General features: G+C 37.2%; 1 protein-coding gene across 1 annotated transcript in view; it reads right to left on the bottom strand.

Annotated features, from left to right (window-relative positions):
* Window positions 1-26,422, bottom strand: part of LOC131899607 (transmembrane 9 superfamily member 2-like) — a 77,855-nt gene that overhangs the window by 20,654 nt on the left and 30,779 nt on the right. The window contains exons 9-15 of the mRNA XM_059251110.1: window positions 26,222-26,330; window positions 25,083-25,215; window positions 22,643-22,762; window positions 22,177-22,234; window positions 9,738-9,897; window positions 8,451-8,599; window positions 4,317-4,428 (exon numbers count right to left, since the gene is read on the bottom strand). Of these exons, the coding sequence (XP_059107093.1) occupies window positions 4,317-4,428; window positions 8,451-8,599; window positions 9,738-9,897; window positions 22,177-22,234; window positions 22,643-22,762; window positions 25,083-25,215; window positions 26,222-26,330 (841 nt within the window). The remainder of the gene's footprint in view (window positions 1-4,316; window positions 4,429-8,450; window positions 8,600-9,737; window positions 9,898-22,176; window positions 22,235-22,642; window positions 22,763-25,082; window positions 25,216-26,221; window positions 26,331-26,422) is intronic.

The following is a 26,422-nucleotide window of genomic DNA, read 5'->3' as shown; positions in this document are numbered from 1 at the left end:
AATAAAAATTAATTGGTTACTTGCCATTATTGCACTAATGGGCATATGCCCTTCATGCCTGTTTGGTATTATAACATGAAGGGTCCATAGCTAAGTAAGACTGCTGATGAAAATCCTCCTTCAGCAGTCTCTCTATCTTCTTTCACTGATATAAGGACCAGACAACAGGAAGGGAGGTTCCAGGTCAGTTTCAGCTCGATTTATCTATATCCTATGACCAAATGACTAATATTAGTGGGCAACCAATAGTAGTGGCAAGAATCTGTACTGTTTAGCCCTAATGTGACACCTATATAAGCTTACCTCTGAGTCTCAGGTGACATGGGAATAGGGAGCATAAAAAATAACAGTCAGAGGAAGGAGCAGAGTATTGTGGAGTGCTTTCTACTGTCCATGACATGGTCACTGCACTCTTGAACTCTTAGAATGGTGATTATCAGCACCAGATATGTATAGTCATATTAGGTATGTTTTCAAGGTCAAACAGAGATATATTTTAGATAGACAGGTCATCTTCAAACACTTTCTGAATTCTCTGATCTATAGAATATGGCATTTAAGATGTTTTAATAACATAATTTTTTTTCTTTTTTATGACTATGAGACATGCCTGCTCCTGGCAGCACCAATCTACTTCAAAGAGGATGATGGGCATTGAAGAAACTCCATATGGAGTTTACTTTCACTGTGGCAAAAGATAGCCACTGGGCAAGAAAGTGCCCTCGCCTCGACTGTTCACAGTATGCTGTCCAAATGGACAAGCAGGACACAAAAGAAAGGACTGTTGATCCTTGCCAAGACAAGGTAGAAAAACTTTTTAGAAATCCTGCTTCACAGATGAGTCTGTCAGATATGCTAGGCCTATAGGCCGAAGATGGGTGCCCCAACATTGCAGAGAAACCTCAGGTGACTGTCCAGGAAGCCAGCTGTTTATGTCATAACTCACATTTTTTGAAAGCCACTTTTTTGCACTTCCTGGTTAACTAGGTGATATTATTTCCTTCTTAGGTCTCTGAAGAAGCTGAAGATTAGATAGTTATAGCTTTCCTTGTTAACAAATTTAGAAAAGAAACTCACTAAGTGGTGTAGTGTGTAAGTTTGAAAGACATCAAAAGATAGTTTTTGGTTGGTAATCAAGTTAGGATAGAAAGTGAATTAGGTATATTTTGGACTCAACAAACTAGAATAGATAATGGAGTATTTTTGCTGAATTTGTCAAATGCAAATGGACTAGACATTGTTGATGTATTTATTGCCTGTATATATTGTATATAGTTATTGTATTTATTGTAGTTTTTCTTATAGTAGTTATAATTTTTTATTTTATACAAAAAAGGGGAAATGTGGTGATATTTTATTTGTGCACCCCAATAAAACTTATCTGAGGATCAGAGAATAGAGCTAGCCACCAAACAGGCATGGTGGCACACACCTTTAATCCTATCACTCTGAGAGGCAGAAATCCATCTAGATCTCTGTGATTTTAAGGCCACACTGGAAACAGAGCCAGGCAGTGGTGGCACACACGTTTAATCCCAGCACTTAAGATCTCATACCTTAGATACCAAGTATTTGGGAAGCACACATGCCTTTAAGCACTAGGAAGGAAGGAAGATGGCAGGGCACAGAAAGGTATATAAGGCATGAGTAAACAGGAAGTCTCGCTCTGGAGGCTGAGGAGTTGGTAAGGTGAGGTTGGCTGTGGCTTGTTCTGTTTCTCTGATCTTCCAGCTTTGACCCCAATATCTGGATCCAGGTTTTTTATTAATAAGACCATTTAGCAATTCGTCTTACAGACATGTACAACACTGGGACTATTAACATTTTATCACAGAAGGGAAGGGATCACAAGTTCCCACCCTCCCCAAGTATATAAATGAAGTTAAAGATTGCTAGAAAATGGAGAGGTATTTTCTTCAGTGGTATAACCACTGGTAATATAAATAATCCCTCACCCATGCTCCTGTAAGAAACCTTAACTAATCTCTATGGGTTACCAAAAAGCAAAGATATGACAGTAAAAGGGGAACTAGTTGGGAAGAAGGATATCAACAGGAGTGGAGCAGGCACAAAAGAAAGAGTTACGGCATAAATATGAACAAATATATTATATAGATAAAGGAAAAGCTCATGATTGGGCAGTCATGTTGTGAGGCTTTGTGGGTAAAGCTTCTGACATTATTAGGAGACACAATCTCACAGCAAACTCCTTGATCCTCTGGCTTTTACAATCTTTCTGTCAGCCTCTTCCCCAGTGTTTGCTGAGCCTTGGGCACAGGAGTGTTTGTAGAGTTATCTATTAGGACTGGGCTCCACAACTGTATTTTGATTGATGTGATTTGCTGTAGTGTTCTCCATCTGTTGCAAAGAGAAGTTTCATAGACATGCCAAGGTGGATAGGGGAGGGGAGCCCATGAGGCCTCAACCCTACACAAAGACAACTAAGAAACACTAAGAATGGGGGAAACAGTCTTTCCCCAGGAAGAGTGCACCAATTGGTTATTTCATACCAAATGGTTAGCTCTGAAAACATGCGTACAAATAACATTATACAGACTGAGCAGGTTAGGTTAAAGGATTTATATGTACATACATACATACATACATACATACATACATACATATATATGCATGCAAAAACAATTTTAAAAAGAGGCTATAGCCGGGCGGTGGTGGCTCACGCCTTTAATCCCAGCACTCGAGAGGCAGAGACAGGTGGATCTCTGTGAGTTCGAGGCCAGCCTGGGCTACCAAGTGAGTTCCAGGAAAGGCACAAAGCTACACAGAGAAACCCTGTCTCGGAAAAAAAAAAAAAAAAGAGGCTACAAATTTGAAAGAAAACAAGGAGAGGTAAATGGCAGGGTATTCAGGGAGGAAAGGGAAAGGAGAAATGTTGTAATTATAATCTAAAAAATTAAAGATAGAAAAAAAGGTCACAATGAAACCCATTATTTAAAAAATGTTATACTATGTCTAGTAGTGCCTTAGGTCAGATACAAGAAAAAGTACTATAGAAATTTAAGATGGACCTTAAAGCCAGTAGAATTTTCTTTCACTGGCTAAATTCAGGATCCGTGGGGGACATGACTGAGATCAATATGCAGCCTGGTCTTGTCATGCCCCATGAACTATGTCTTTTTCCCTTACTCACTGTGACGTGTGTCTTTTCTCTGTAATAAACTTTACCATGTTTGCTGATGTTTGGTACCATGAGTTCTTCTATTTAATTATTGAGGTTTAAGATGCTCCAAATATCTTCTAAGAAATAAAAATATACCCACAATATGCTTGTTTCTTTAGGCTCATTAGTGATTGTTACACATTCTCTTTGTGATAAAATGCACCAGAGAATTTATCAGTAGCTAAGTACAATACATTTTTAATTATATATTTTATATCTATAGCTCAAGAACAAAATGCTACAAAGCAACAAGTATTATAATCATTCTCTTAACTATTCCTTGTAACCTTCAGACACTGACATTTAACTACAATAAGATGATGATTTATGAAATTTGACCTAACCCTAGTGCTAACCCTGAAACAATGTAAGGCTAGAGAGATGTCTTAGCAATTAAAAGGGTATACACACACACATACACACACACACCAAACAAATATAAAGAAAGAAAGAAAGAAAGAAAGAAAGAAAGAAAGAAAGAAAGAAAGAAAGAAAGAAAGAAAGAAACAAAGAAAGAAACAAAGAAAGAAACAAAGAAAGAAACAAAGAAACAAAGAAAGAAAGAAAGTCATTTTAAAAAGAGAAACAGAAAATAAACAACAGTTTACTACACCACCAGTCACTCAAGTATTATCAAAGAGAAAAAATGAGGATGAAATAAAAAGAACTATTTACAGTAATATATTAGAAGAAGCAAAAAGGACCTGCAACAGGAACCTCAATTCCACAAAATTCAATCCTGGCTGATGCTCCAAAGAAACCTTTAATTATTTTTTTAATCACTATACTAGGTCTTTTACATGTCTAAACTAAAATTAGTCACCTACCACCATATTTTTAAACTCAAACCAACCCCTCAAATGCCATATTTTTTCAATGTTAACTGAATAACAAGCAGAAATTATAGAAACCACACAAAGAGAAATTGCTTTCTTTTTTAATCTTGCATCAAAAGTAGCACTCAGTAGCTACATCAAAGTCAGAATATATCATTAAGAAAGTATAATATAAAACTTATTTCAAGTAGTAAAAATCATAAAGTTACTATTTATTTCAATACCCTTCTGAGCACACACTCTACTTCCAATAATGTAAGTTTAGAACACTTAAGTAACATTAATATCTATGTCTTTACCTCAGCACACAGCCGAAAATAGCATAGCAGAACTGTAACTTCTGAACAGGAAATCAGAATAATCAAAAAGGATAAGAAAAGGAAGGCAAACAGGTAGTACATATGAGGAGACCTAAAAATAAGCACAAGATTTAAATTTTTAATATTACATAGAAAAAGATTAGTCCAAATCTATACAAAAGACTATCACACAATTCTTTGATTTTTTTCTTCTCTCCCGCCACCCCTGCTTCCTTGCCCCTCCCGGTCTCCTCTCCCTCTCTGAAATAGGGTCTCTCTATATAACTCTGGTTGTCTTGGAACTCACTATGTGGAGCAGGCTCATAGAGATCTGCCTGCTTCTGCCTCCCAAGTGCTGGGATTAAAGGTGTGCACCACCATAGCTGGCCAGCCTTTAAACTTTGTATTCCAAGCCTCCATCCATCCACATAGTAGTAAAACTAATCTCTTACTAACATAGTTTCAGATTTTAGTCCCATCTTCTCTAGATACAAGTACAGCCACTTACCCATGTTTATCTGTTTACATAACTAAGTTCTTACTTGACACTCATCAATATCTCTACACACATTTAAATTGTCATTTTAGATATGAAAGATTTGTAAATGCTATAAATGCCACTAAATACATTATATATTAGAAAATGACAGACTCAAATATGTCCTTGCCTTTGAAACTCTAAAGACGCCTCTTCAAATACGTCTTCATAGTATGTCACATAAAATTCTATTAACTAATCTTTCAAGCATGCATCTTTTAAAAATATGTATGTTGGTTGTATTTATGATAAACCAAAAGAAATAAATGACTACTTTTATTATTATAAAGCTGAGCTGATTACATTTTTAAAAGCATCCTGAAGCCAAACATCCAGGTATATGCCTAAAATCTCAGTTACTCAGGAAGCAGAGATAGGAGGATTACAAATTCAAGAGCAGTTTATGTAATTTAGTGAGGCTGTCTCAAAAGTAAAAGTAAAAAAGAGGGCTGTGGATAAAACTCAGTGATGGAGCACCTGCTTTGAACACATAAAGCCCTAGTTTCAGTCTCTAGTATAATTATTAATTAATTAGCTATGATTAATTTTTAAAGCTGAGAATATTGAGAAAACCATTAAATTAATAAATACTTCATTTTAAGTATAATATGAAATATATATCTCAATGTGAGGATAAGGAGCAGGGTTAGGGAGAACTGTTCTATAATTAATAAACATGTACAAGTTGTACACACTCTTTTCAATGCAGAAAATTCTGATTCTCATTTTGACACCTTTTTAGACAAATTTTCTTCTGAAGTTGAACCTAGGGCCTCGGCACTCTTCCACTGAGCTGTATAATCAACTGACAGTCTCAGGTTCTCCTGCTTACCTTTCAAACCAGTTTGTCACAATACTAGTTCAAAAGTAAGTCCTTAGACTGGACATGACTAAATCTAATTTTCAAGGACTTAAAAGATTTGTTTAATCCCAGCTCTTGGGAGGCAGAGTCAGGAGTATCTCTGAGTTGGATGCCCGCCTGGTCTAGAGAGCAAGTTCCAGAATAGGTTTGTTTGAAAGACTATTATGGTTTAAAAAAAAAAAACCTATATAAAAAAAACACAGTTACTGCATTTTACTTCTTTTTTTAAAACTAATGTTTTTAAAAGATATTTCTTGTGTATGTGTGCGCACATGTGTGTGCACAGACCGAAAGAGGCAATTAGACCCAGTGGAGCTGGACTTACAAGCAGCTATGGGCTGTCTAATGTGGGTGCTGGAAACAAAATTCAGGACTTCTGGAAGAGCAACAAGTGCTCTCAACCACTGTTACTCCAGCACTGGCTTTTTACTTCTCCTTACCTTTGTCCATCTCCAAACCTCTCCATAGAAATATGGTAGCTGGCCAGTTTCTAAATCCAGTTAAGAACCAGAAAGTAAGATAGGAGTAAAGCCAGCATGGTGGCACATGCCTTTAATCTCAGCACACAGGAGGCAGAGGCAGGTGGACCTGTGATTTCCTACAGAACTAGTTACAGGACAGCTAAAACTACACAAAGAAACCCTACCTTGAAAAAAAAAAAAAGAAAGGGGAAATATGGAGCAAATGAAAGAGATGTCATAAAGCTCTTGCACATAATTTTGGAGGCAGGTTCTTGCTATATGTAGGCCAGACTCGTCTTCAAGCTCTTCCTCCTTCAGCCTCACAAACTGCTGGAATGGCAGGGGTTCCAGGCATTTGCTATCACATAGAGCTGGCTTTTCTTCTTTCCAGTGTTGGGGATAGAATCTAGGGCCTTGTGCACCCTAAGCAAGTACTCTCCTACTAAGCTACAACCCAGCTCCAGCTATCATGCTTTTAAACAGAAAGCAAATTACTTATTTTGCAAATACATATAGCCATAACATTATTATAATTCTTAAAGCACAACAGATTATAAAAGGTAGCAAATAAAATGGTATAAGTAACAAGCATTCTGATACCAGAACAAATAGCTGACAGGAGGAAAACAGAAAAAAACTATGTATAGCTCAGTACACATGAAAACTCCTAAGCCACATTATCTTCACATTGATTTTAGCAGAGGAATTCTACATAAATATTTCTTTGGAAGGCCAATATGAAAACATAAAAATCAGATTTCCCCTTTCCATATTTAGGTGCCTCCTACCCTAGGTTATCCAGACCCCTGACCTCCCACCCTAGGGTTTCCATATTGAGGTGCCTCCTACCCTAGGTTATCCAGACCCCTGACCTCCCACCCTAGGGTTTCCATATTGAGGTGCCTCCTACCCTAGGTTATCCAGACCCCTGACCTCCCACACCCTAGGGTTTCCAGACCTCTGACCTCCCATACCCTAGGGTTTCCAGACCTCTGACCTCCCACCCTAGGTGTTTCAGATCCCTGACCTCCCACCCTAGGATTTCCAGACCCCTGACCTCCCACCCTAGGATTTCCAGACCCCTGACCTCCCACCCTAGGATTTCTAGATCCCTGACCTCCCACCCTAGGATTTTCAGACCCCTGACCTCCTACCCTAGGGTTTCCATACCCCTGACCTCCCACCCTAGGGTTTCCAGACCCCTGATCTACCACCCTAGGGGTTCCACACCCCTGACCTTCCACTATAGGGTTTCCAGAACCCTGACCTCCCACAAATTTCAGTTAGAGATCAGCTTCTCTAAGTCATGTAAAACAGCTTACCAAGAGGGTAATTTTTAAATTTCCATTTGTGTGTGTTTGTGTGTGTCTTTGTGTGTGTGTATGTGTGTGTGTGTGTGCATGAATTCCACTGCGCATGTATGGATGTCACAGGATTATTTGTGAGAGTCAATTCACTCCCTCCACAGTGTGAGCTCCGTGGATCAAACAGGTGGTCAGGCTTGGCAGCAATACCCACACTTACTGAGCAATATCACTGAACTCTATTTTTTTATTTATGTGGATGTCTGGTGTGTGTGTGTGTGTGTGTGTGTGTGTGTGTGTGTGTGTGTGTGTGTGTGTGCCCACAGAGGCTAGCAGAGTCTGTCAGATCTACTAGAACTGGAGTTACAAGAAGTTGTGAGTCACCTGACATGGGTGCTGGGAACTGAACTGGGTCCTCTTGAGGAGCAGCAAGTACTTTTAACTGCTGAGCCATTGTTCCAGGCCCCACCCCTGGTTATTAATTTTTTAAAGTAAGTCTTTATAGAGAATTCCATAAGAGTCATGTTAAAAAGTTGTAAATTATATCTGTTCCCAAGGAAATTACCCTAGGTCAAACTGTTATTTCCTGAACACAGTAAAGATAGATGAAATATTATACAATTTAACCTCTTTGAAATATAAAAAGTTAATCAACAAAACTAAAACTCAGGTTTAGGAATGTAACTCAGTGTCAAGGTTCTTACTTGGCATGAAGAAAGCCCTATGTTCAATCCTACCAACACAAAACTTCTAGTCATTATAAAATATGTATATTACTATAAACTAAAGCCAATCTACTGTGCTATAGAAGATTAGAACTTATTGATTTAATTTTATTTGGTACCCATTATACATCTTCCTTGATTTTATCTTTGAACATCATACACAAGTCCTGAACTATTACTGTATAAATATGCACTAACATTATGTATTAAACTAAACTTGAGTTTATTGAAATGTGATACTCACCAAATATGGCTTAGAATGTAAGAAAGTTGGAGAAAAATACAGCCAAAGGGTAAGAGACTACTGAGTATAATGGTAATGGTTGGTTTTTTAAAGAAATTCCTTTTGGGACTCGCACGAGAAGTCTCTTGTGTTTTAACTGGAAACTGAAACTGTTTAAAAATACATGAAGCAACAATAGGAGTGAATGAAACAAATTCACAGTCACAATGATAATACAATACACAAGCTTGAACCTGAACAGCACATGAATGTCATGTGGGCTAGGACTAGATCACCACCATGCGATAAAAGTGTACTGTAAACAGGAATGTGATACATTTTTATATATAGTTTTTAAGGATTTAGTAGTTACATAAAAGTATAAAAAGTAACAGGTAAAATGATTTTTAAAGTCTATTTTATTTGATATAACAGAAGTATAATTTATTTGATATAACAAATATTATCATTTGAAATCAGGTGTGATGATTTACACACAGACATGTGTCACCAAACCCCATTTTTGCTAGGGATTGAACCCAGGACTTCCTTCATGGTAGCTAAGCCCTCTATCAACTGATCTACACCTGCAGCCCTGGGTATTTACCTTTCCAAATACATTCCAAAGGAGATATTTGACAAGATTTACTTGTGATTATTCTAATATGAAATAGATATGTTTAAAAGCTCCCTCCAAATTTACCTAAAAATTTACCTTTTAAATAAATTTATCAATGAATCTGTCAACAGTGTTCAGTTTTTTTCTTTTTCCTACTTTCTATAGAACTCCATTTCCCATTTCATCGGGGTTTGTTGTTGTTGTTGTTGTTGTTGTTTGTTTGTTTGTTTTACTTTCCCCCTGCAACCTCAAACTAGTTTTCTGCAGTCCTCTTGTAGAATGGCCACATTTAGTCTTTTGGGAGCATCTGTTCCTTTTCTCCTATACATAGAATTAGGCTAACTTCAAATCTGTAACTGAACATCCCATTTCTCAATTGTATCTTTGCTCTCTTCCCCCACTATGAAAACATTTACTTTCCAAAGTAGTTTATGTTAGCTTTTTTATACTATGTTCTTTTAATTTTGTTCATGAGAGATAAAAAGAAATGCAAATGCCCTATGGTATGGGAAGTATATTAAACGGTATCTTCTAAAATGCTACTGTCTTTTACTTATCTTTAAATCTTCAGTTCAAAAATTATTATAATGTTGTTTTCAGTGGTATTTTTGTATTTTATATATAGCATATACACAGTGAAATATTTCAAGCATCACTCAAAAGTCAAAAGCAGTGTTCTGAAAGTTTACCTCTTCCTTTTTCCCGAAGTACACTCCCAAAAATGTTAGTGGTGTTGAAACACCAAAGCACACTGCAAAGACACTTATCAAAGTACCAAAGGATACAGCAGCTGATGAACCTTCCATCCAAAGACTTAGATTCATAATAAAGATATCAGTGAAGATAATTCTGAGGAAAGGGGGGTTGGAGAATATCATTACACAATATACTTCCAGGAAAATGTCATAAACATATTTAATGCAAATATCAGAACATTCTTTTGGTGAGAATAGTTAGTTACAATGTTAAACCCTAGAAACATACTACATCACAATGCACAAATTGGTCCTTGAGCTGAGACTTAAACATGCTCTCATGCAACAGTAATTTGTTACAGGACATGATTTATAGATCCTGTCATCTTTATATCTTCAAAATCTAGCAGATAAGGTATAGATTAATATATCAATATACAATATAATGAACCCAATGAAGAAACAACATATATGGAAAACAGACTTTTGGAACCTAGACTGAAATAGGCTGTATGATGCACTCAAAATCAACATAACAACTGTCAAATGAACTAGCTACATCACCAGGCAATATTAATTGTGTCTCTGTTTGTTCCAGATAAATTTGTGTACTGATAAGAGTAAGGGTCAGTGTGGGGATGACTGTGATTGTTTTAGAATACCCAAAAAACAAGTTGAAAAAGTATAGACAGAGAGTAACTTATGGAAGTCTCTGAGCATTGAGGAAAACAGACTTTATTCCATCAAAATCCAGGATGAACTAAAGAGGTATTAATCCCGTTTAAAGACCATCCTACTTTCAAGAGTTCTTTCTCACTTTTCCTTAATCTATGTTTGCCCTGCTCAAAAATAAAAATAAAAAATGAGCTGAAGAGGTTTAAACTCCAATTTGTTACAATTAAATGCAATTTCTCAGGAAGATTAATGTATATGTACATTGGTTGGGGGAGTCAACCTATGGGAAAAGATGACAAAACAAAGGAGCCAAAAATAGAGTCTGTATAATGTGGTAGTTAACACATAAAAGGGATTGCCATAAAAGATATAAAGACCTAACTAACTAGAGTCTGACTAAAGATAGCATATTGAACTCATCATGTATTTGAATCTGCTTCCTTTTTAAAACCCTGATAAAATTATAGTAAAGGAATTATAAGAGGCCACAATTGCAAAAGTTTAGAGATATAGGGAAGAAAAACTTTGGAACAAATTTTAGCTCTAGATAGTGGCTGGAAAAATAGTAACTAAGTCAATAATAGGAGAAAGCTGCCATCCAACCTCACAACAGGGAAAGCTGAGAGGCAACAGTATTTATATTGAGAGCTTCAAAAAGGCTGAGGAATGCTCAGAGGCCAAGTCCTTCTCTAAGAGTGAGTGCATAGAAGAGACTTTGAAAGTCAGCCTAAGAAGTTAAGAAGTTAAGAAACCTACAAATTACCGTTCCCACTAGTCACAGCCCAATAACTTCCCTTCCCCCACCTCAGCAGAAGACTTCTTGTGAAGAAGCCTTCAAACTCAGGAGAATGATTTCAAAAATCTATCATAAGGCATCCTTGGAGCAATTAGCAGCTATATTACAACCATAAAACAAGAAGAGGAAATTTTAAGGACTTTTGAGATAATAAAAGAGCTCTTGGGAGTTAAAAATATGACAAGAGAAATTAAAACCTCAATAAAATGGTTAAGAGATGGATCTGATAAAATGTCTTAAAAAACAGCACAACAGAAGAGCAAAAACATAACAAGAGGACAATACCACATACAAAAAAAAATAGATGAATAAGCCAGAGGGCAGGAATTAAAGGCGTGTGCCACCACTCCAGGCTCATAACAGGCTCTTTCTATGGACCTTATTTGAGACAAATGTCTACCTTTGACCATCCTCTGAAAACATCTCTATAATAAGGTAACTATCCCCGAACTCTCCCAGCAATCATATCCATCACCAGAGAGAGGGAACGTATTAGTAGCCACCCCATGATACACAACCAGTTAAACATTGATTCTATTTTCAGGAAATAACTTCTATTTTAAGTTCTCTGAAGGTCCATTCCAAAAACTAGAAGTCTAATGTTGCCTTCATATTTGCTATCTCTTTTCAATGCCTTATTCAGGAACACTGTACTGGATACTTTCTCTTTTTCATTTATAAGTTACTTCATTATTTTTAAACTAATTTCTACTATTTGTTCTTTCATTTTACTATTTGTCCTTCACTATCCCTCACCCCTGCTTGCATTTAAGATCTTTTATAGCAATGTGCTTTCAGTAGGTATATCTATCTACTCTTTAAATGGTTATATTGTCCTGTAAATACAACTTCAATTTCTCTCAAACAATAACAAAACCTCTACTTCACATCTTTAAAATGTTTTGTACCTTATAAGGAAGACTGGTTTTCCATGATTTAACCATACTCCTCAAAACACTTTTAATACCTTTCTGCTCTAATGAATTTGTTTAGCCATAATAGTCCTTTGCCAAATTTCCTACTTTTGAGATTCATTTCAGCTGTTATCATTCCTTAACCAGAAAATTACTTCTCACTTGACAAATCATAACCTCGTTTCTTAGACATAAACTCAATTAAACCATCTCAACAATTTTCCTTTAGGAAGTATGCTCTAGAATATTAATATGAGGTTAAATAAATCTATAACTATTCTGCAACATCATGTTTTCGCATCCTGAAAATTTCTTCCTATGTCAACCTTACTATTTCTAAACTTTTAATAGCATGATAAGCAGAATATCTAGAGTTAAACTTGAGTCACCTGGGTCCACCTTTCACGTGAAACAGTTATTTACATATTCATAAAGTATCTACTGATGTTCACAGATAGATAAACAAAAAAAACTTGCTTCTAAAAAAAGATAACCTAGTGATAGTCAAAGACAAATAAATTACAATGCAACATGAGAAATACTAGGGCAAAATAATGAACAGAGGGAGCTAAGAAACTAGAAAAGGACAAAACATTTTACAGCTCAAAAAACAATTCCATAGTCCATCAGTTCATTTATTTCTCCAAACAACATTGCAGCATGGTTACTACAGGCAAGGAAATGGATATTCAGAGAAGCTATGGGACTTACCAAAGTCACTCAACCAGCACTGAATGTTACAATTCAAGCTTTCTTCCAGTTTAATGTCTCAAAATATACCTATCAAATCATGTTGCTTCTTCCTTGCCTATCACTTTATGTTTTCTTCTGCAGTGCTAGGCCTTAACCCAGGATCTTGTATACGCTAGTCAATCGCTATTTTATCATTGATTTATACTTTTAGCCTAATATTTATCACTTTTAAGGTTACATAGAGGAAAAGCTTTACTAGCATATAGCCTTATTGCATATAAATCTAAATCCATTTATAAATTGAGAAACTGAAATTCTCTTTCAAATTAGAATATTTTGAGATAAGAATTCTAGTACTTTATGATGCTTATAATCTGCATATACCATATCTGGTTTATGAATTTAAAACTGCATTCTCTTTTCCAGTACTGTGTAGAAAACAGAAACTATATTTATATCTCAACTCATAGAAAAATTGACTCATAAAAGACCTAAAACTCTGAGTGTTCTACAGGGCAATATAGGGGGAACTGATTCAAGATTTATAAAGAATAGGACTCCAAAAGCTCAGAAAACAGTAACAAAATTTGATAAATGGGATTACATAAAATTAAAATGCTTCTGCACAGTAAAAGAAACAATCAACACAAGGAAGCAACAGTCTGCAGAATGGAACAAAATCTTTGCCAAATATTCAACTGACATATAACATACAAAATTAAAGCAAAAGACCAGCTAATCCTACTAACAATGACAATGGAGATGTTCATATACTTTTCTATTTTTCCTATCTTTAAAACCATTTTTAGGGTTACAGTTTTGCTATGTGTAGCACTATGCATAGGAACCAAACTATACAATCACCCCCACGTACTCATAAGAAGATGAATGAAGAAAAGTGTGGTATTTTATCCAGCCATAAAGAAACGTAAAATTAGATTGGCAGGAAAATGGGTGGAACTGAAGTTCAACATGTTAAGTGAAAAAGCCTGTCCCACAAGACAAGTATGTTTTCTTTCATGTAAGGAAGGGAAGGAACAGAGATGAATTACAAGATACATAGAAAATAACAAAATAACAAGTGTCAATCCTGATTAGTATTATGTTAAATGTAAATTAATGCCATAACTTAAAGAGAGAAGTGCCAAGAGTAGAGGAGGAATGATAGGAGCAGAACATTTTGAAGAAGAGAAGGGAAAGGAACCAAGAAACAAGGACTTAACTAAGAGGTAGGTTCATATTCATTCTCCAGGAGGGCAAAAAGAAGGGAGTTAAGAGAATGTTTTACAAGATCGTGCTCTATCTCAGCAATAGAGTATTTGCCTAGCATATATAAGAGCTTGAGTGTTCTCAGCATTAAAAAACAAACAAATATAAACTGTTTTTCTGAAAAGAAGACAAAACCTGAAAATACTAAAGGGAATGGAACATAAAAAATGAAAATGCAGGGAAATAGCTTGGCATTTAAGAGCACTGGCTGCTCTTCCAGAGGACCTAGGTTTGATATCCAGCACCCACATGGAAGCTAACAACCAGCTGTAATTCCAGTTCCAAGGGCTCTGATGCCCTTTTCTGGCCTCTGTACGCACTGCACACCTGTAGTGCAGAGGCTTACATGCTGTTTCCATGTACATACACAAAATTAAAATAACAAAAATGCTTGGAGAGGGAAGATAAGTGATATAGGAACACAAAAGGTGGGCAAGGAAAAGAACAAATAGGAGTTCCAAAAGATCTATTTTAAAGATCTATTTAAAGAAATATACTAAAAACCTAACATAAAATGACATTTGGCAAATTAATTCATAATTAATATAAAACCTGTAAGAATTTAGTGATCACACATGCATAAGCAGCATTGTGTAGTACAGTGACTTGAACGATACTGCTTGGGCCTAAATACTGCCCATGTTCCCATGGATGGCCCTACACTCAGATACATACATTCAACACTAACTGTAATCAGTGGGTTATAAAGAGAAAGAGACGGTATGACCTTGGGAGGGTGATGTGGGAAATCTGGGAGAAGTTGGAAGGAAGAAAGGAATGGATATCATCAAAATACATTGTATCTATGCATCAAATTCTCGATAGATACCAAAGACAAAAATTTTAAATCATTTGTTTGGGGAATGTAGAGATGCTTAGCAGTTAATAGTGCTTCCTGAACTGGATATGGTGTAGCATACCTGTAAGGCCACAACTTGGGAGGCAGAGATATGAAGATACTCGCAAGCTTGAGGCCAACCTGGTTTACATAGCTAGTTCAGAGCCAGCCAGGGCTACCAAATGAGAATGTGTCTCACTAATAAATAGTAAGAAACTCCAGACAAGCCAGTCTGCACAGCGTGAGCGCTAATCAAGTCTGAGCTGCCCATAGTAAGTAAGACTTTGCCTCAAAAAAGAAACTAAAGGACCAATGACTCCTCCAGTAAAAGTGGCTGCTGCACAAGCCTGATGACCCAAGTCAGTCCCTGGATCCCACACTGGAAAGAGAGAACTGACTCCCAAAAGTTTTCCTCTGACCACACTCATGCTGTGGCATATGCATACCCACACTTTCACACACATATATCATTTACACAGGTGTGTGCATGTACTCATGTGAACATGCATACCCACACTTTCTCACACACACACATCATTTACACAGGTGTGTGCATGTACTCATGTGCACATGCATACCCACATTTTCACACACACACACATCATTTACACAGGTGTGTGTGTGTACTCATGTGCATATGCATACAAACACACAAATAATAAAAAAAATGTAAAAATGGAACAGGAAAAAAAAGAGAAGTGATTCCTGTTCTTCAAGAGGACCCAACTTTGGTTCCTAGAATCCACATCCATCTGGCAGCTCACAACTGCCTAGAACCCTAGATTCTGGAAATCTGACACTGTCTTCTGGCTAGTGCACATGACAGCATTCACATGTGCATACTAACACACAGGCATACAGACATGCATATAAAATAAAATTTTAAAAAAGCATTTTTACACAAGTAAAAAGAACAGGAAAGCAGGAAATGGAAAATAAAAAAAGATGTAAGAACCCATGCTGGCAGTGAGAAATGTGAGAAAAAAAACAATTCACACTACAGAGCCCATAAAAGGGTCAGAAACCGATAACAGCAGGTATTCTATGAGTAACAGGAAGAGGTGGGAAGTGACTAAAGGAAGAGAATTTTGTGAAATTCTTTTGAGAAGTAGATACTTCTATCACCTCCCTCCCTCACAGCAGATATTTGGAGGCTTCTTCTCTGGGCTAGAGAACACCAGACAGGGCAAAATAATTGGCTACTATACTCAGAAATATTTAAGTAGCCAAATGCACACTAACCTTTGCAGGTTTAGACACTTTTTTTCCTCCCACATATCTCTTAGAAGACTAATCATCAGATAGTAACTCCTCAGACAGGAGACTAGAAAATACATCTCTTGGAAAAGTGACCAGACACACATTTAAACCCTAAAGATAATGTCCTAAGAGGTTTCCAGAAAAAAGAAAGAAAAGAATAAAGTGACGCATGATAGAAGCAAGATACTCAATGACCTCCTCTGGACTCTACACATGCACATATAAAACACACACACACACACACACACACACACACACACACACACACACACAGAGTAAATTAAGACAAAACAGAAACTAGAAACTAGAGTGTCTGGTTCAACTCACAGAGAAGTTCTGAGTCTCCACATGTCTCTCTATATTGGTAGTGTTTATTATTTTATTCCCACACATTTAACAGGATCTCCCTATGTAACCCAGCCTGGCCAAGACCTCCTGATATAGAATATGCTGGCCTCAAACTTGAGGTGATCCTCCTGTCTCAGTCTCCTAAACGCTGGGATTGTGACATGTGCCATTATGCCGGAATATTCCCACATATACATATATATAAATATGCATACATACATATACATAAATATCAGCAGTTGTTAGGCCTTTGAAGAAGACATGAAAAATAGAAGCTAAAAACAATTTTCAGAAGGGAAAGTAAACTTAAAAGAAATGACACTATCCATCAAAAAGAATATGCAGTTAGCTCATTAGTATCTTAACCCATGAGACACAGACAAGATGTTTGAGTGTGTGTATGAGAGAGAAATGTACCCTGTAGGCTAAGGTGCTTCAACATTTGGCCCCCAGTTGGTGGTGATGTTTGGGGATGTTATAGCACTTTTAGGAGGTATGACCTTGCTAGAAGATGCATGTCTGCTGTGGGATGGTCTTTCTGTATGCTGTGAATATGTGTTGTTCTCACTGGTTGATAATAAAGCTGTATGGCCAATGCCAAGGCAGAATAAGGTTAGGTGGTACAATCAAATTGAAGATGGAGAGTAAGAAGGGTAGAGTCGGGACAGACACCAGCCAGCCAACGAGGAAGCAAAACATGTAAAAACTGAGGTAACAAGCCACAAACCATGTGACAAAGCATAGATGAGAAATATGGGTTAATTTAAATATAAGAGCTAGTTAGTAATAAGCCTGAGCTACATGGCCAAACATAAGTAATATAAGCCTCTGAGTGATTATTTGGAAATGGCTATGGGATGGGGCAGGACAGAGAAAAGCCTCTGTTTAATACATCACTGGAGAGGGCTTTGAGAATGTATAGCTTTAGCCTACTTCAAGTTTGTTCTCCCTCTGCTTTTGTGCTTGTGGTTGAAGATGTGATCTCTCAGTTTCCTGCTCCAGGCACCCATCTCCATCCCTCCTTATCACTGTAGACTCTCCCTGTGGGATCATCAGCAAAAGCAAAAGCAAAAGCAAACAAAACTTTGTCCTTCCTATAAGTTGCCTTGTTCATGTTTTATGACAGCAATAGAAAAGTAGCAAAATATACATGCTAAGTAATTGCTGTGTCAGTAATACATTTTTCTGTCCCTGACAAGCTATATTTTAAAAGAACATTCAGAAAACAAAAAGATGCTCAATGTGGTGATGCACATATGTAATTTCAGTACTTGCGAAACTGAGACAAGAAGATTGACTCAAGTTTGAGTCTGGCCAGGGTAACATAGCAAGACCTTGTCTCAAAAACAAACAAAAAATGAATAAATTAAAAACTCAATAGTGATAATGCAAAAGAAGCAGTAAAAAATTTGAAACCTAGAAAGTGGAACAAAAGCTGGGTGTGGTGCTTCAAATCTCAGTACTTGGGAGAGGAGGGAGGGGTTGTTACAAACATGAGGCCAACTGGACATACATAGCAAGTTCCAGCCCAGCAAGGGCCACATAGAAGTGAGACCATGTCTCAACAAAACAAAACAAATTCAAATCAGCCCGGGGAAAGATCTCAATAGAAAAGCACCTGCCTTGCATGTACAAGGTTTTGGTTTTAATTCCCAGTTCTGCAAAAAAAATAAAATAAAAAATAAAAAAAATAAAAGTATTATAATTCATACAAAATAAAAAGCACATCTATAAAAGAAAGCATTGATAAACAGGACACATCCATGTTCATGTCTTTTGCTATACAAAAGACAAGCACTACAAGAAATTGTTATGAATTCTATGTCAGAGAAATCACTTATATACATAAAAAATTTTCAAAATGTGACAAGAAAGAAACAAGGTAGGACTGGTTATGCATCTCAATTTTAGAGCACTTGCCTAGCAAACACAAAGCTCCTTCGATCCCCAGCACTGCATAAAGCCAAGTGCAATAGTGAATACCTGGAATCCTAGCACTTGGGAAATAGAGGCAGAAGAGTGAGAAATTCAGGGTCATCCTTAGACACATGGCAAGTTCAAGGCTAGCCTGGGTGACAAGAGACTCTACCTCAAAAAAAAAAAAAGTAAATAACAGAAAAGAAAAAAACAAAAGAAACTAGTAGATAGGAATTGTGGCACGTGGCTGAAATCCCAGCACTAGGGGGCTGTCTTGTGGTTTCTATTGCTGTGAAGAGACACCAGGACAAGGCAGCTCTTATAAAGGAATACATTTAATTGGGCTGGCTTACAGTTTCAGAGGTTTAGTTCATTATCATCATGGCAGGGAACATAGCAGTGTATAGGAAGACATGCTGCTGGAGAAGGAGCTGTGAGTTCTCTATCTGGATCCACAGGCAGAAGAAGCAACTGTGTCCCACATTGGGTGTAGCTTGAACTTAAAGCCCACCCTACACTGACACACTTCCTCCAACAAAGTCACACCTACTCCAACAAGGCCACACTCTCTATGGGCCAAGCATTTAAACACGTGAGTCTATGCGGGCCATTCCCATTCAAACCACCACAGGGACTAAGAATGGAAGATTGTGGGCAAGGGGAGTGGAGAAAAGAACCAATTAAAAATGAGTAAAGATTGCCGGGCTGTCAGTGGCTCATGCCTTCAATCCCAGCACCCGGGAGGCAGAGTCAGGCAGATCTCTATGAGTTCGAGGTCAGCTCAGTCTACAGAGCAAGATCCAGGACAGGCACCAAAACTACACAGAGAAACCCTGTCTCGAAAAACCAAAAAAAAAAAAAAAAGAGTAAAGATTTGGGCCTGTGAGACAACTCAGTGGATAAAGGCACTTGCTTTGAAATCTGGTAGCCTGAGTTTGATCTCCAGAATTCACATGGGAGAAGAACAGAACTAGTTCCTGCCTGTTGTCTTCTGACCTCTGTACACACACCATGGGACACTTTTGCCCTTGAACACACTCAATAAATAAATAAACATATATAAACATACACACACACACACACACACACACACTTGTAATGAAGTTTTAAAAACAAATAAAGATTTGAATTGACACTAGCCTAGCATGTCCAGTGCTCTGGGTAGCACTAGGAGTGAAAAGGGGGGAAAGGAAGAAGAAGAAGAGGGGAAGGAGAGAGGGAGGGAGAGAGGAAGGGAGGGAAGAGAGGAAGAAGAGAGGGAGGGAGGGAAGGAAGAAAAGTGGTAGTCTTAGGAATAGAAAGGAAGAGCTGAGTAATTTATAAGCAATAAAAAGAATGGATTCAGTGAAAAGGTAAGATAGATGTCCAGGGGAGGAACAACAACAGATTGAGCCAGGCTGTAAAAGAGACGAGAAGGGAACAGAAAGGATCACAATAGTGGTAAAGTGTCCTTCCAATCATAGTTTAAGTGTTATTGCCTTTGTAAAGCCTTCCCAGGTGGGCCGAACTGAAGCTGCCTTTTCCTCCACTGAACCTCCACTATATTTAATACGTACTCTTGTAACCCCTTGTCTTTCTACCAAGTAGAATTGTTACTAGTTACTATTTTACACACTTTTTCATTCCTTCCTCCTATCTCAATAATTCATTAGCTCCTAATTATTCAAAAGCAGAATTTCAAGGTCATTTTCTATTTATTTCATACAAAGTCCTTACTAAATATAGAAACAACAACAAAAATCCTGCAGTAAGAAAGATCAATGAATAACTATCCAGTGCAGTGACTGACCCTTTTGCTAAAGCATTTATTTTTTATATGTGTTTGCATGGATGGATACATGCTGTGCATGTACATGCCACAGCACATATGTGAAGGTCAGAGGACAACTTGCAGGAGTTGGTTCTCTCTTCCAGCATTGAGTTCCTGGGCTCAAACTCAAGTTTTCAGGCTTGGTTGGCAGCAAGCCTCCCTGTCTGCTGGGCCACTTCACTAGACCCCTGAAGCCGGTGTGTGCATGGGTTACCTTGGTATTACAACTACATACAATGATATTTGCACTGGCACTTCGTTACCAAATATATTCAGTTTCAGATTCATCTGAGTCTTGAAATTGAAGCAAAATATATCTGAAAAACTGTCCAGGACATGTCTTTCTTACATAAGTGCATTAAACCATTCACCTCAGAAAAGACCACCTATTCTGATTTGAGTGTATGTTACAAAAAGCCAGATGGTTCTATTCAAGGAGAAGATGAGAAGCAATTCATTATGCTAATTAAGTCAGTCAAAAATTCTGAGGAATATAGATATGATGTGTAATTTTATAATGTTTAAAGTTGCAATGATCTTAACCTTTTCTCTTGAGTTTAGAGTAAACAAGTTACATATAGATGAAACTGATTATCTATCTACTGACAGCATCACTGAAGTATATCATTTATGGTACTATGCTGAGTCCCAGCCCTGTTAATGTTTGCTGTCTTTCTACCACTAGTCAGAACACACTGTATACTTCACTCATATCCGCTCTATAGTATTTTCAGGATAAGAGTGCTTCTTCTGTTGTAATACACCTGTAGCTTTAAAGACATGGTTTTTAAGTAAATAGGAATTATAGCACCAGAATACAATTAAGATACAATCCAATACTGTTTTCCTTACAAATAAAAGATCACCTTTCAAAACATACCAAGGAATATTTTTCCTTGGCATTAAAAATGTGATGTGCACTGAATTGTGTTCTCCCAAATTGATATGTTAAAGTACTAGCCACCAATGTTCTATTGGTAGATGGGCCCTTTGAGACATAATTAGGTTTAGATGTGATTGTGAATGTGGAACCCTACGAGCTTAAAAGAAGAGATCTCAGAGAACAGCCCTCCTTCCCTCCCCTTCCCTAATCTTCCTTCCTAATCTCTCTGATTTGGGGAGAAGCTGGCTCTTTTAAAGCCAGAAAGACAGCACTCAGTAGAGCACAATTGTGCTAGCACCCTCAAACTCACTTGCCTGCAGAACTGTGTAAAAGTGCATTTCTGTTTTTCAAATTATCTAGTTTATAGCATTTTGTTGTGGCAGCCCAAACTAAGACAAAAACTTCAAGAAATATGGAGGTAAAATCCTAAGCAATCTCCAACTTTATTAGTGAAGTATTGTGAGAAGAGAACCAGCTAAGACATAAAGGGACACTCAGCTACACACACACACACACACACACACACACACACACACACTCACACAGAGTCATTAAGAGACTGAATGAACTACTCTCACAGCCACTGCATAGCAGCAGCCCCACCTCCACACTGACTGTGAATGTACCTACAACTATCACTAATGATGCTACAGTGACAAGGAAAGACAGGAAAAAATAATCACTGAAGGCAGCAACAAGGAGAATAACAAAATGCCATGAGTAAATTGTCACTACAGTATGATGTGTAATGCAAGATGTTTAACTATGATAAGCATTGACAGAATCTGCTTCAAAAACAAAGATGAAACTGGAACATGTAACAGTACAATTGCCATCTCTTTGTACTAGAGTTAAAATGTAGAAGATAGAAAGAATGCAGACACAAAAGTAAGGGAATACTGTAGCTACAGGAAACATAGTGGTCATTCAACTCCTTCCTACTCTTCATTATAGTGTACAATGTTTTTTCCAAGATGAAACCTAAGAAAGAACATAATGGTATATGGAGAAGAGAATATGAGATACTAACCCAGGAAATAACAATGATGTCAGCATAAAATGCATCTTCCAGTTTCTACCATTAAATGCTGAGGAAGCAAAAAACAGAAGAGTTACTGAAATGCCTTGATTTGGACCATTTTATAAATACTGTTGTGTAGTTGGTTAGTGGGGGCACACGCCTTTAATCCAGCACTTGGGAAGCAGAGGCAAGTGAATCTCTGTGAGTTTGAGGCCAGCCTAGTCTACAGAGTGAGATCCAGGACAGCTAGGGCTACTCAGAGAAACCCTATCTCAAAAAATTAAAATTAAATTTAAAAAATACTGTAATGTAATCAGTACATTACTCTTGTACTGTAGTGTAATCAGTACAAAATTACAACTGAGTATGTTGACTAAAATTCCTTATAATTTTTTCTGATCTTTTTCTTTAAGGCCTTTTAATTTCTACATTTAACACACCAATTTTCTGAAATAATAACAGTAGTAACGCTTACTCTTGTACATTTTGGCAGACACATATCCAGCAGGGATTTCCAGTAAGAGCCACAGCACAATAGCATAGTTCATTAAAGCACTTTGATCAGCAGGGGTAAGAAAACCAAGGCCAGCCAGAACTAAAGGCAGAAAAATAAAATGAGAACTACATGAGAATAGCCTCCAGATTTTCTAGGAATTTAAGCATTACCCCCATTAAAGCATTATGTAAAACGAAACACAAGTAAATGTTCTAAGGGAAGTACTTAAATCATATTGCAAACAAACAATATTAAGTTATCTACTTCCCTTGACAGTTTCTCAAGTGAAAAGATTTGATTTTCAGGTAAAAGTATATGGAAGTTTGATAGTTGAATTAGTCTTTAATTTCACTAGATCAAAATCATACACTGTTTCTCCTTCCCTGTCCAAATAGTCACCCCAAGAATAGCAAATTACTTTCCCCTCAAAATTTTCTTTTCTCAGCTTGGCAGTGGTGGCACACATCTTTAATCTCATCACTAGGGAGGCAGAAGCAGGCGGATCTCTGTGAGTTCAAGGCCAGCCTGGTCTACAGAACGAGTTCCAGGACAGCCAAGGCTGTTACACAGAAACCCTGTCTTCAAAAACAAACAAAAAATAATTTCTTTTCTTTGTATTTTGTCAAAGCAAGGAATAAAAATATCAAAGTAAGACAGTTTCGGGGGGGGGGGGGTGGAAAGTGCCCTCAAATTGGACTTTTAAAATTATCATTGACCTCTGAAACATCTAATAAGCCTTTTTTTGCACAACTTTGCTCATAAAATCATTGCTCTGGCTATCAAACCGTGATAAGCTCCATTTTGAGCTCATAAATTAAAACAGCACATGTTCGTAGGTCATTGCTAGACTGACTACTACCGATGCAGTAATGAAGCTGGGCATGGTAGCACACACCTGGAGTCCCAGAATTTGGGAAGTGAAGGCAAGGGGATCAGGAGAACAAGTCCTTGGCTACACAGAGAGATCTAGACTAGTCAGCGCTACATGGGAACCTGTCTCAAATAATAAAAAAAGAAGCCTGGGGATTATAGCTCAGTTAGCAGCGCTCTTCCCTAGAAGGTACTAAGCCCTAGGTTTGATCCCCAGAGTTTCATAAACTGGTTGTGGTGACACTTGTCTATTTATAATATCACTTGGGAGGAGGAGGAAAGAGTATTATAAGTTCAATTTTATCCTCAGCTACATGAAACTCTAAATAAGTAAACGCCAGATTAAAAAATGAAAAATAAGAATACCATTTCATTTATACACTTAAAGATCTGTACTTGTAGGCCGAGGCCATAGTTCAGTCTACAAAGTGCTTACCTTGCAAGTATAAAGACCCAAGTTCAATACCAAGAATATGTGCTAAAAACATTGGATATGAGCTGGAGAGATAGCTCAGTGGTTAAGAGTACTGGCTGCTCTTCCAAAGGACTCAGGTTAAATTCCCAGCACCAACATGGCAGTTTACACCTGTCTATAACTCTAGTTCCAGGGGGTCTGACACCCTCACACAGACATACATGGAAGCATAACACTAATGAACATAAAATAAAAATAAATTATAAAAAAAGAAGTCCAGGCAGTGGTAGTGGCACACACCTTTACTCCTGGCACTTGGGAGGCAGAGACAGGCATATCTCTATGAGTTCAAGTTCAAGGCCAGCCTGATCCACAAAACAAGTTCCAGGACAGCCAAGGCTATACAGAGAAACCCTGCCTCGGCAAAAAAAAAAAAAAAAAAAATGTGGAAATGTGGACATTGTGATGCACTTTATAATCCCAGCTCTACAGAGGTAGACAGATGACTCTGGAGTTTATTGGCTGGTCAGCCTACTTTAGTTGTCAAGTTCCAGATCAGTGATAAACCTTGCCTAAAAAAACAACCAGAAAAATCAAAACCCTGCGCTTAAGCTTGCCATGGTATTTCAAAATGTTAGCTTTTGTTTCAGGTGTTTCCTCAGTCCACTGAAAATATTCTATTCATACCAATTTTCAATAGTGCATCTACCTTATAAGGTAAGAAATATGTGCTGAGTTTTTGTTTTTTTAATTTGGTTTTGTTTTTTGTTTGTTTGTTTTGAAACAGGGTCTCACTACGGATTCTGGCTGTCCTAGAATTCACTCTTGTAGACCAGGCTAGTCTAAGATTCACAGAGTTCTGCCTGTCTCTGCCTCCTAAGTGCTGGGATTAAAGTCATGTGCCGCTATGTCTGGCTGTGCTGAAGCTTTTAAACAAATTATTTAGAACTGATATAGGAACATCCTCAAACTCACATCCAGAATTTGAAAAAACACAAATATAAGTACTAAAAAACATGAATTTTACTGCAATTGAGGGTACATTTTTCAAGTTCATTTTGTATTTATGAATTAAAGTCTAACACATGTCAGCAGTTCACTACAAATACTTAAGATATACTTGAATGTACTCACATAAAGAAAAAAATGTCATTATGAAAACTTGTGTTCCTTGACCAAGAAGAACTGACAGCAACATTCCATGTTCTGGGGGCATGAATACACTCCCATAAATCATCCTCCATCCAAACTGCCTCCGGTTGTATACCTGCATGTGAGAAATTCTTTAATAAACATGTAAGTTAATATGACAAGTTACAGGAAATGGAATTTTCCACTCAAGACAAACTAACTGGAAAGCAATGGCTATGGATTCAGCAGCCTTCTGGATGCTATGTGAGCCTGCTACATAAATAAATCACTCTCTTAAATTATGTTTTGCATTAGAGGGGTGTGTTAATTATATAAAACACACAGTTTGCTGTATTTTCACAAAGAAAGCAAAATTATTTAACCTAAGAAACTCAACAGATTCATAGAAATTTAAAATTCATCAATATGCAAACATTTACAAGAACCAAAACAGTAAATATAATGTAACATAAATTATACTACCTTGCAAGATTTGATATTTCTATCTCATGTTTCAAGCCAATTAAGAGTTTCTTAAAATGATATGTTTAGCCATCAGAAACATATGCAAAATATAACCAGAGTTGATGGCAAACAAGTCTCTAAATAAACTTACACTTTGAAACAAATCTATACAACTCTATACTTTGACTGTATAATTCAGTGATTCTCAACCTATGGGTTGCAACCCCTTCAGAGTCAAAGGGATCTTTCACAGGGACGATTGAAAAACACAGATATTAGGGCAGTAGTGGTGCATGCCTTTAATCCCAGCACTCAGGAAGCAGAACCAGGCCTGGTCTACAGAGCGAGATCCAGGACAGGCACCAAAACTACACAAAGAAACCCTGTCTCGAAAAATCAAAGAAAAAAGAAAAACACAGATATTTACATTATGATTCCTAACAGTAGCAAAATTATAGTTATGAAGTAGCAACAAAACTAAATTTGTGGTTGGGGGTCAGCACAACAGGAGAAACTGAACTAAAGGGTCACAGCATTAGAAAGGCTGAGAATCACTGTTATAATATACAGCAGCAATGTGTTATAGACAAGGTACTATACTCTAAGTAAAAATTCAATAACTGACAACCAAGCAGAATATATATCAAGTTGAATTAAAATGTGCAATTTTTACTTACAGAAAGTTTTGTTCCACTGTATTTGGCAATATCTCTACAGATACCCTTTAAAATGATGATAATCACCAGTCCACACAAGGAAAGTACCACAAAAAAGGAGTTTACTAGTCTAGAAAATTTCGGAAAGAAAAAAAAGTTAGGGTTGGCAAGGTAGCTCAGCAGGTAAATGTGCCTGCCACCAAGACTGAGCCTGGATTTTAT

Source organism: Peromyscus eremicus, chromosome X, assembly GCF_949786415.1.
Source record: "Peromyscus eremicus chromosome X, PerEre_H2_v1, whole genome shotgun sequence".
Taxonomy (NCBI): Eukaryota; Metazoa; Chordata; class Mammalia; order Rodentia; family Cricetidae; genus Peromyscus; species Peromyscus eremicus.
This window is presented reverse-complemented; position numbering and strand designations above follow the sequence as displayed.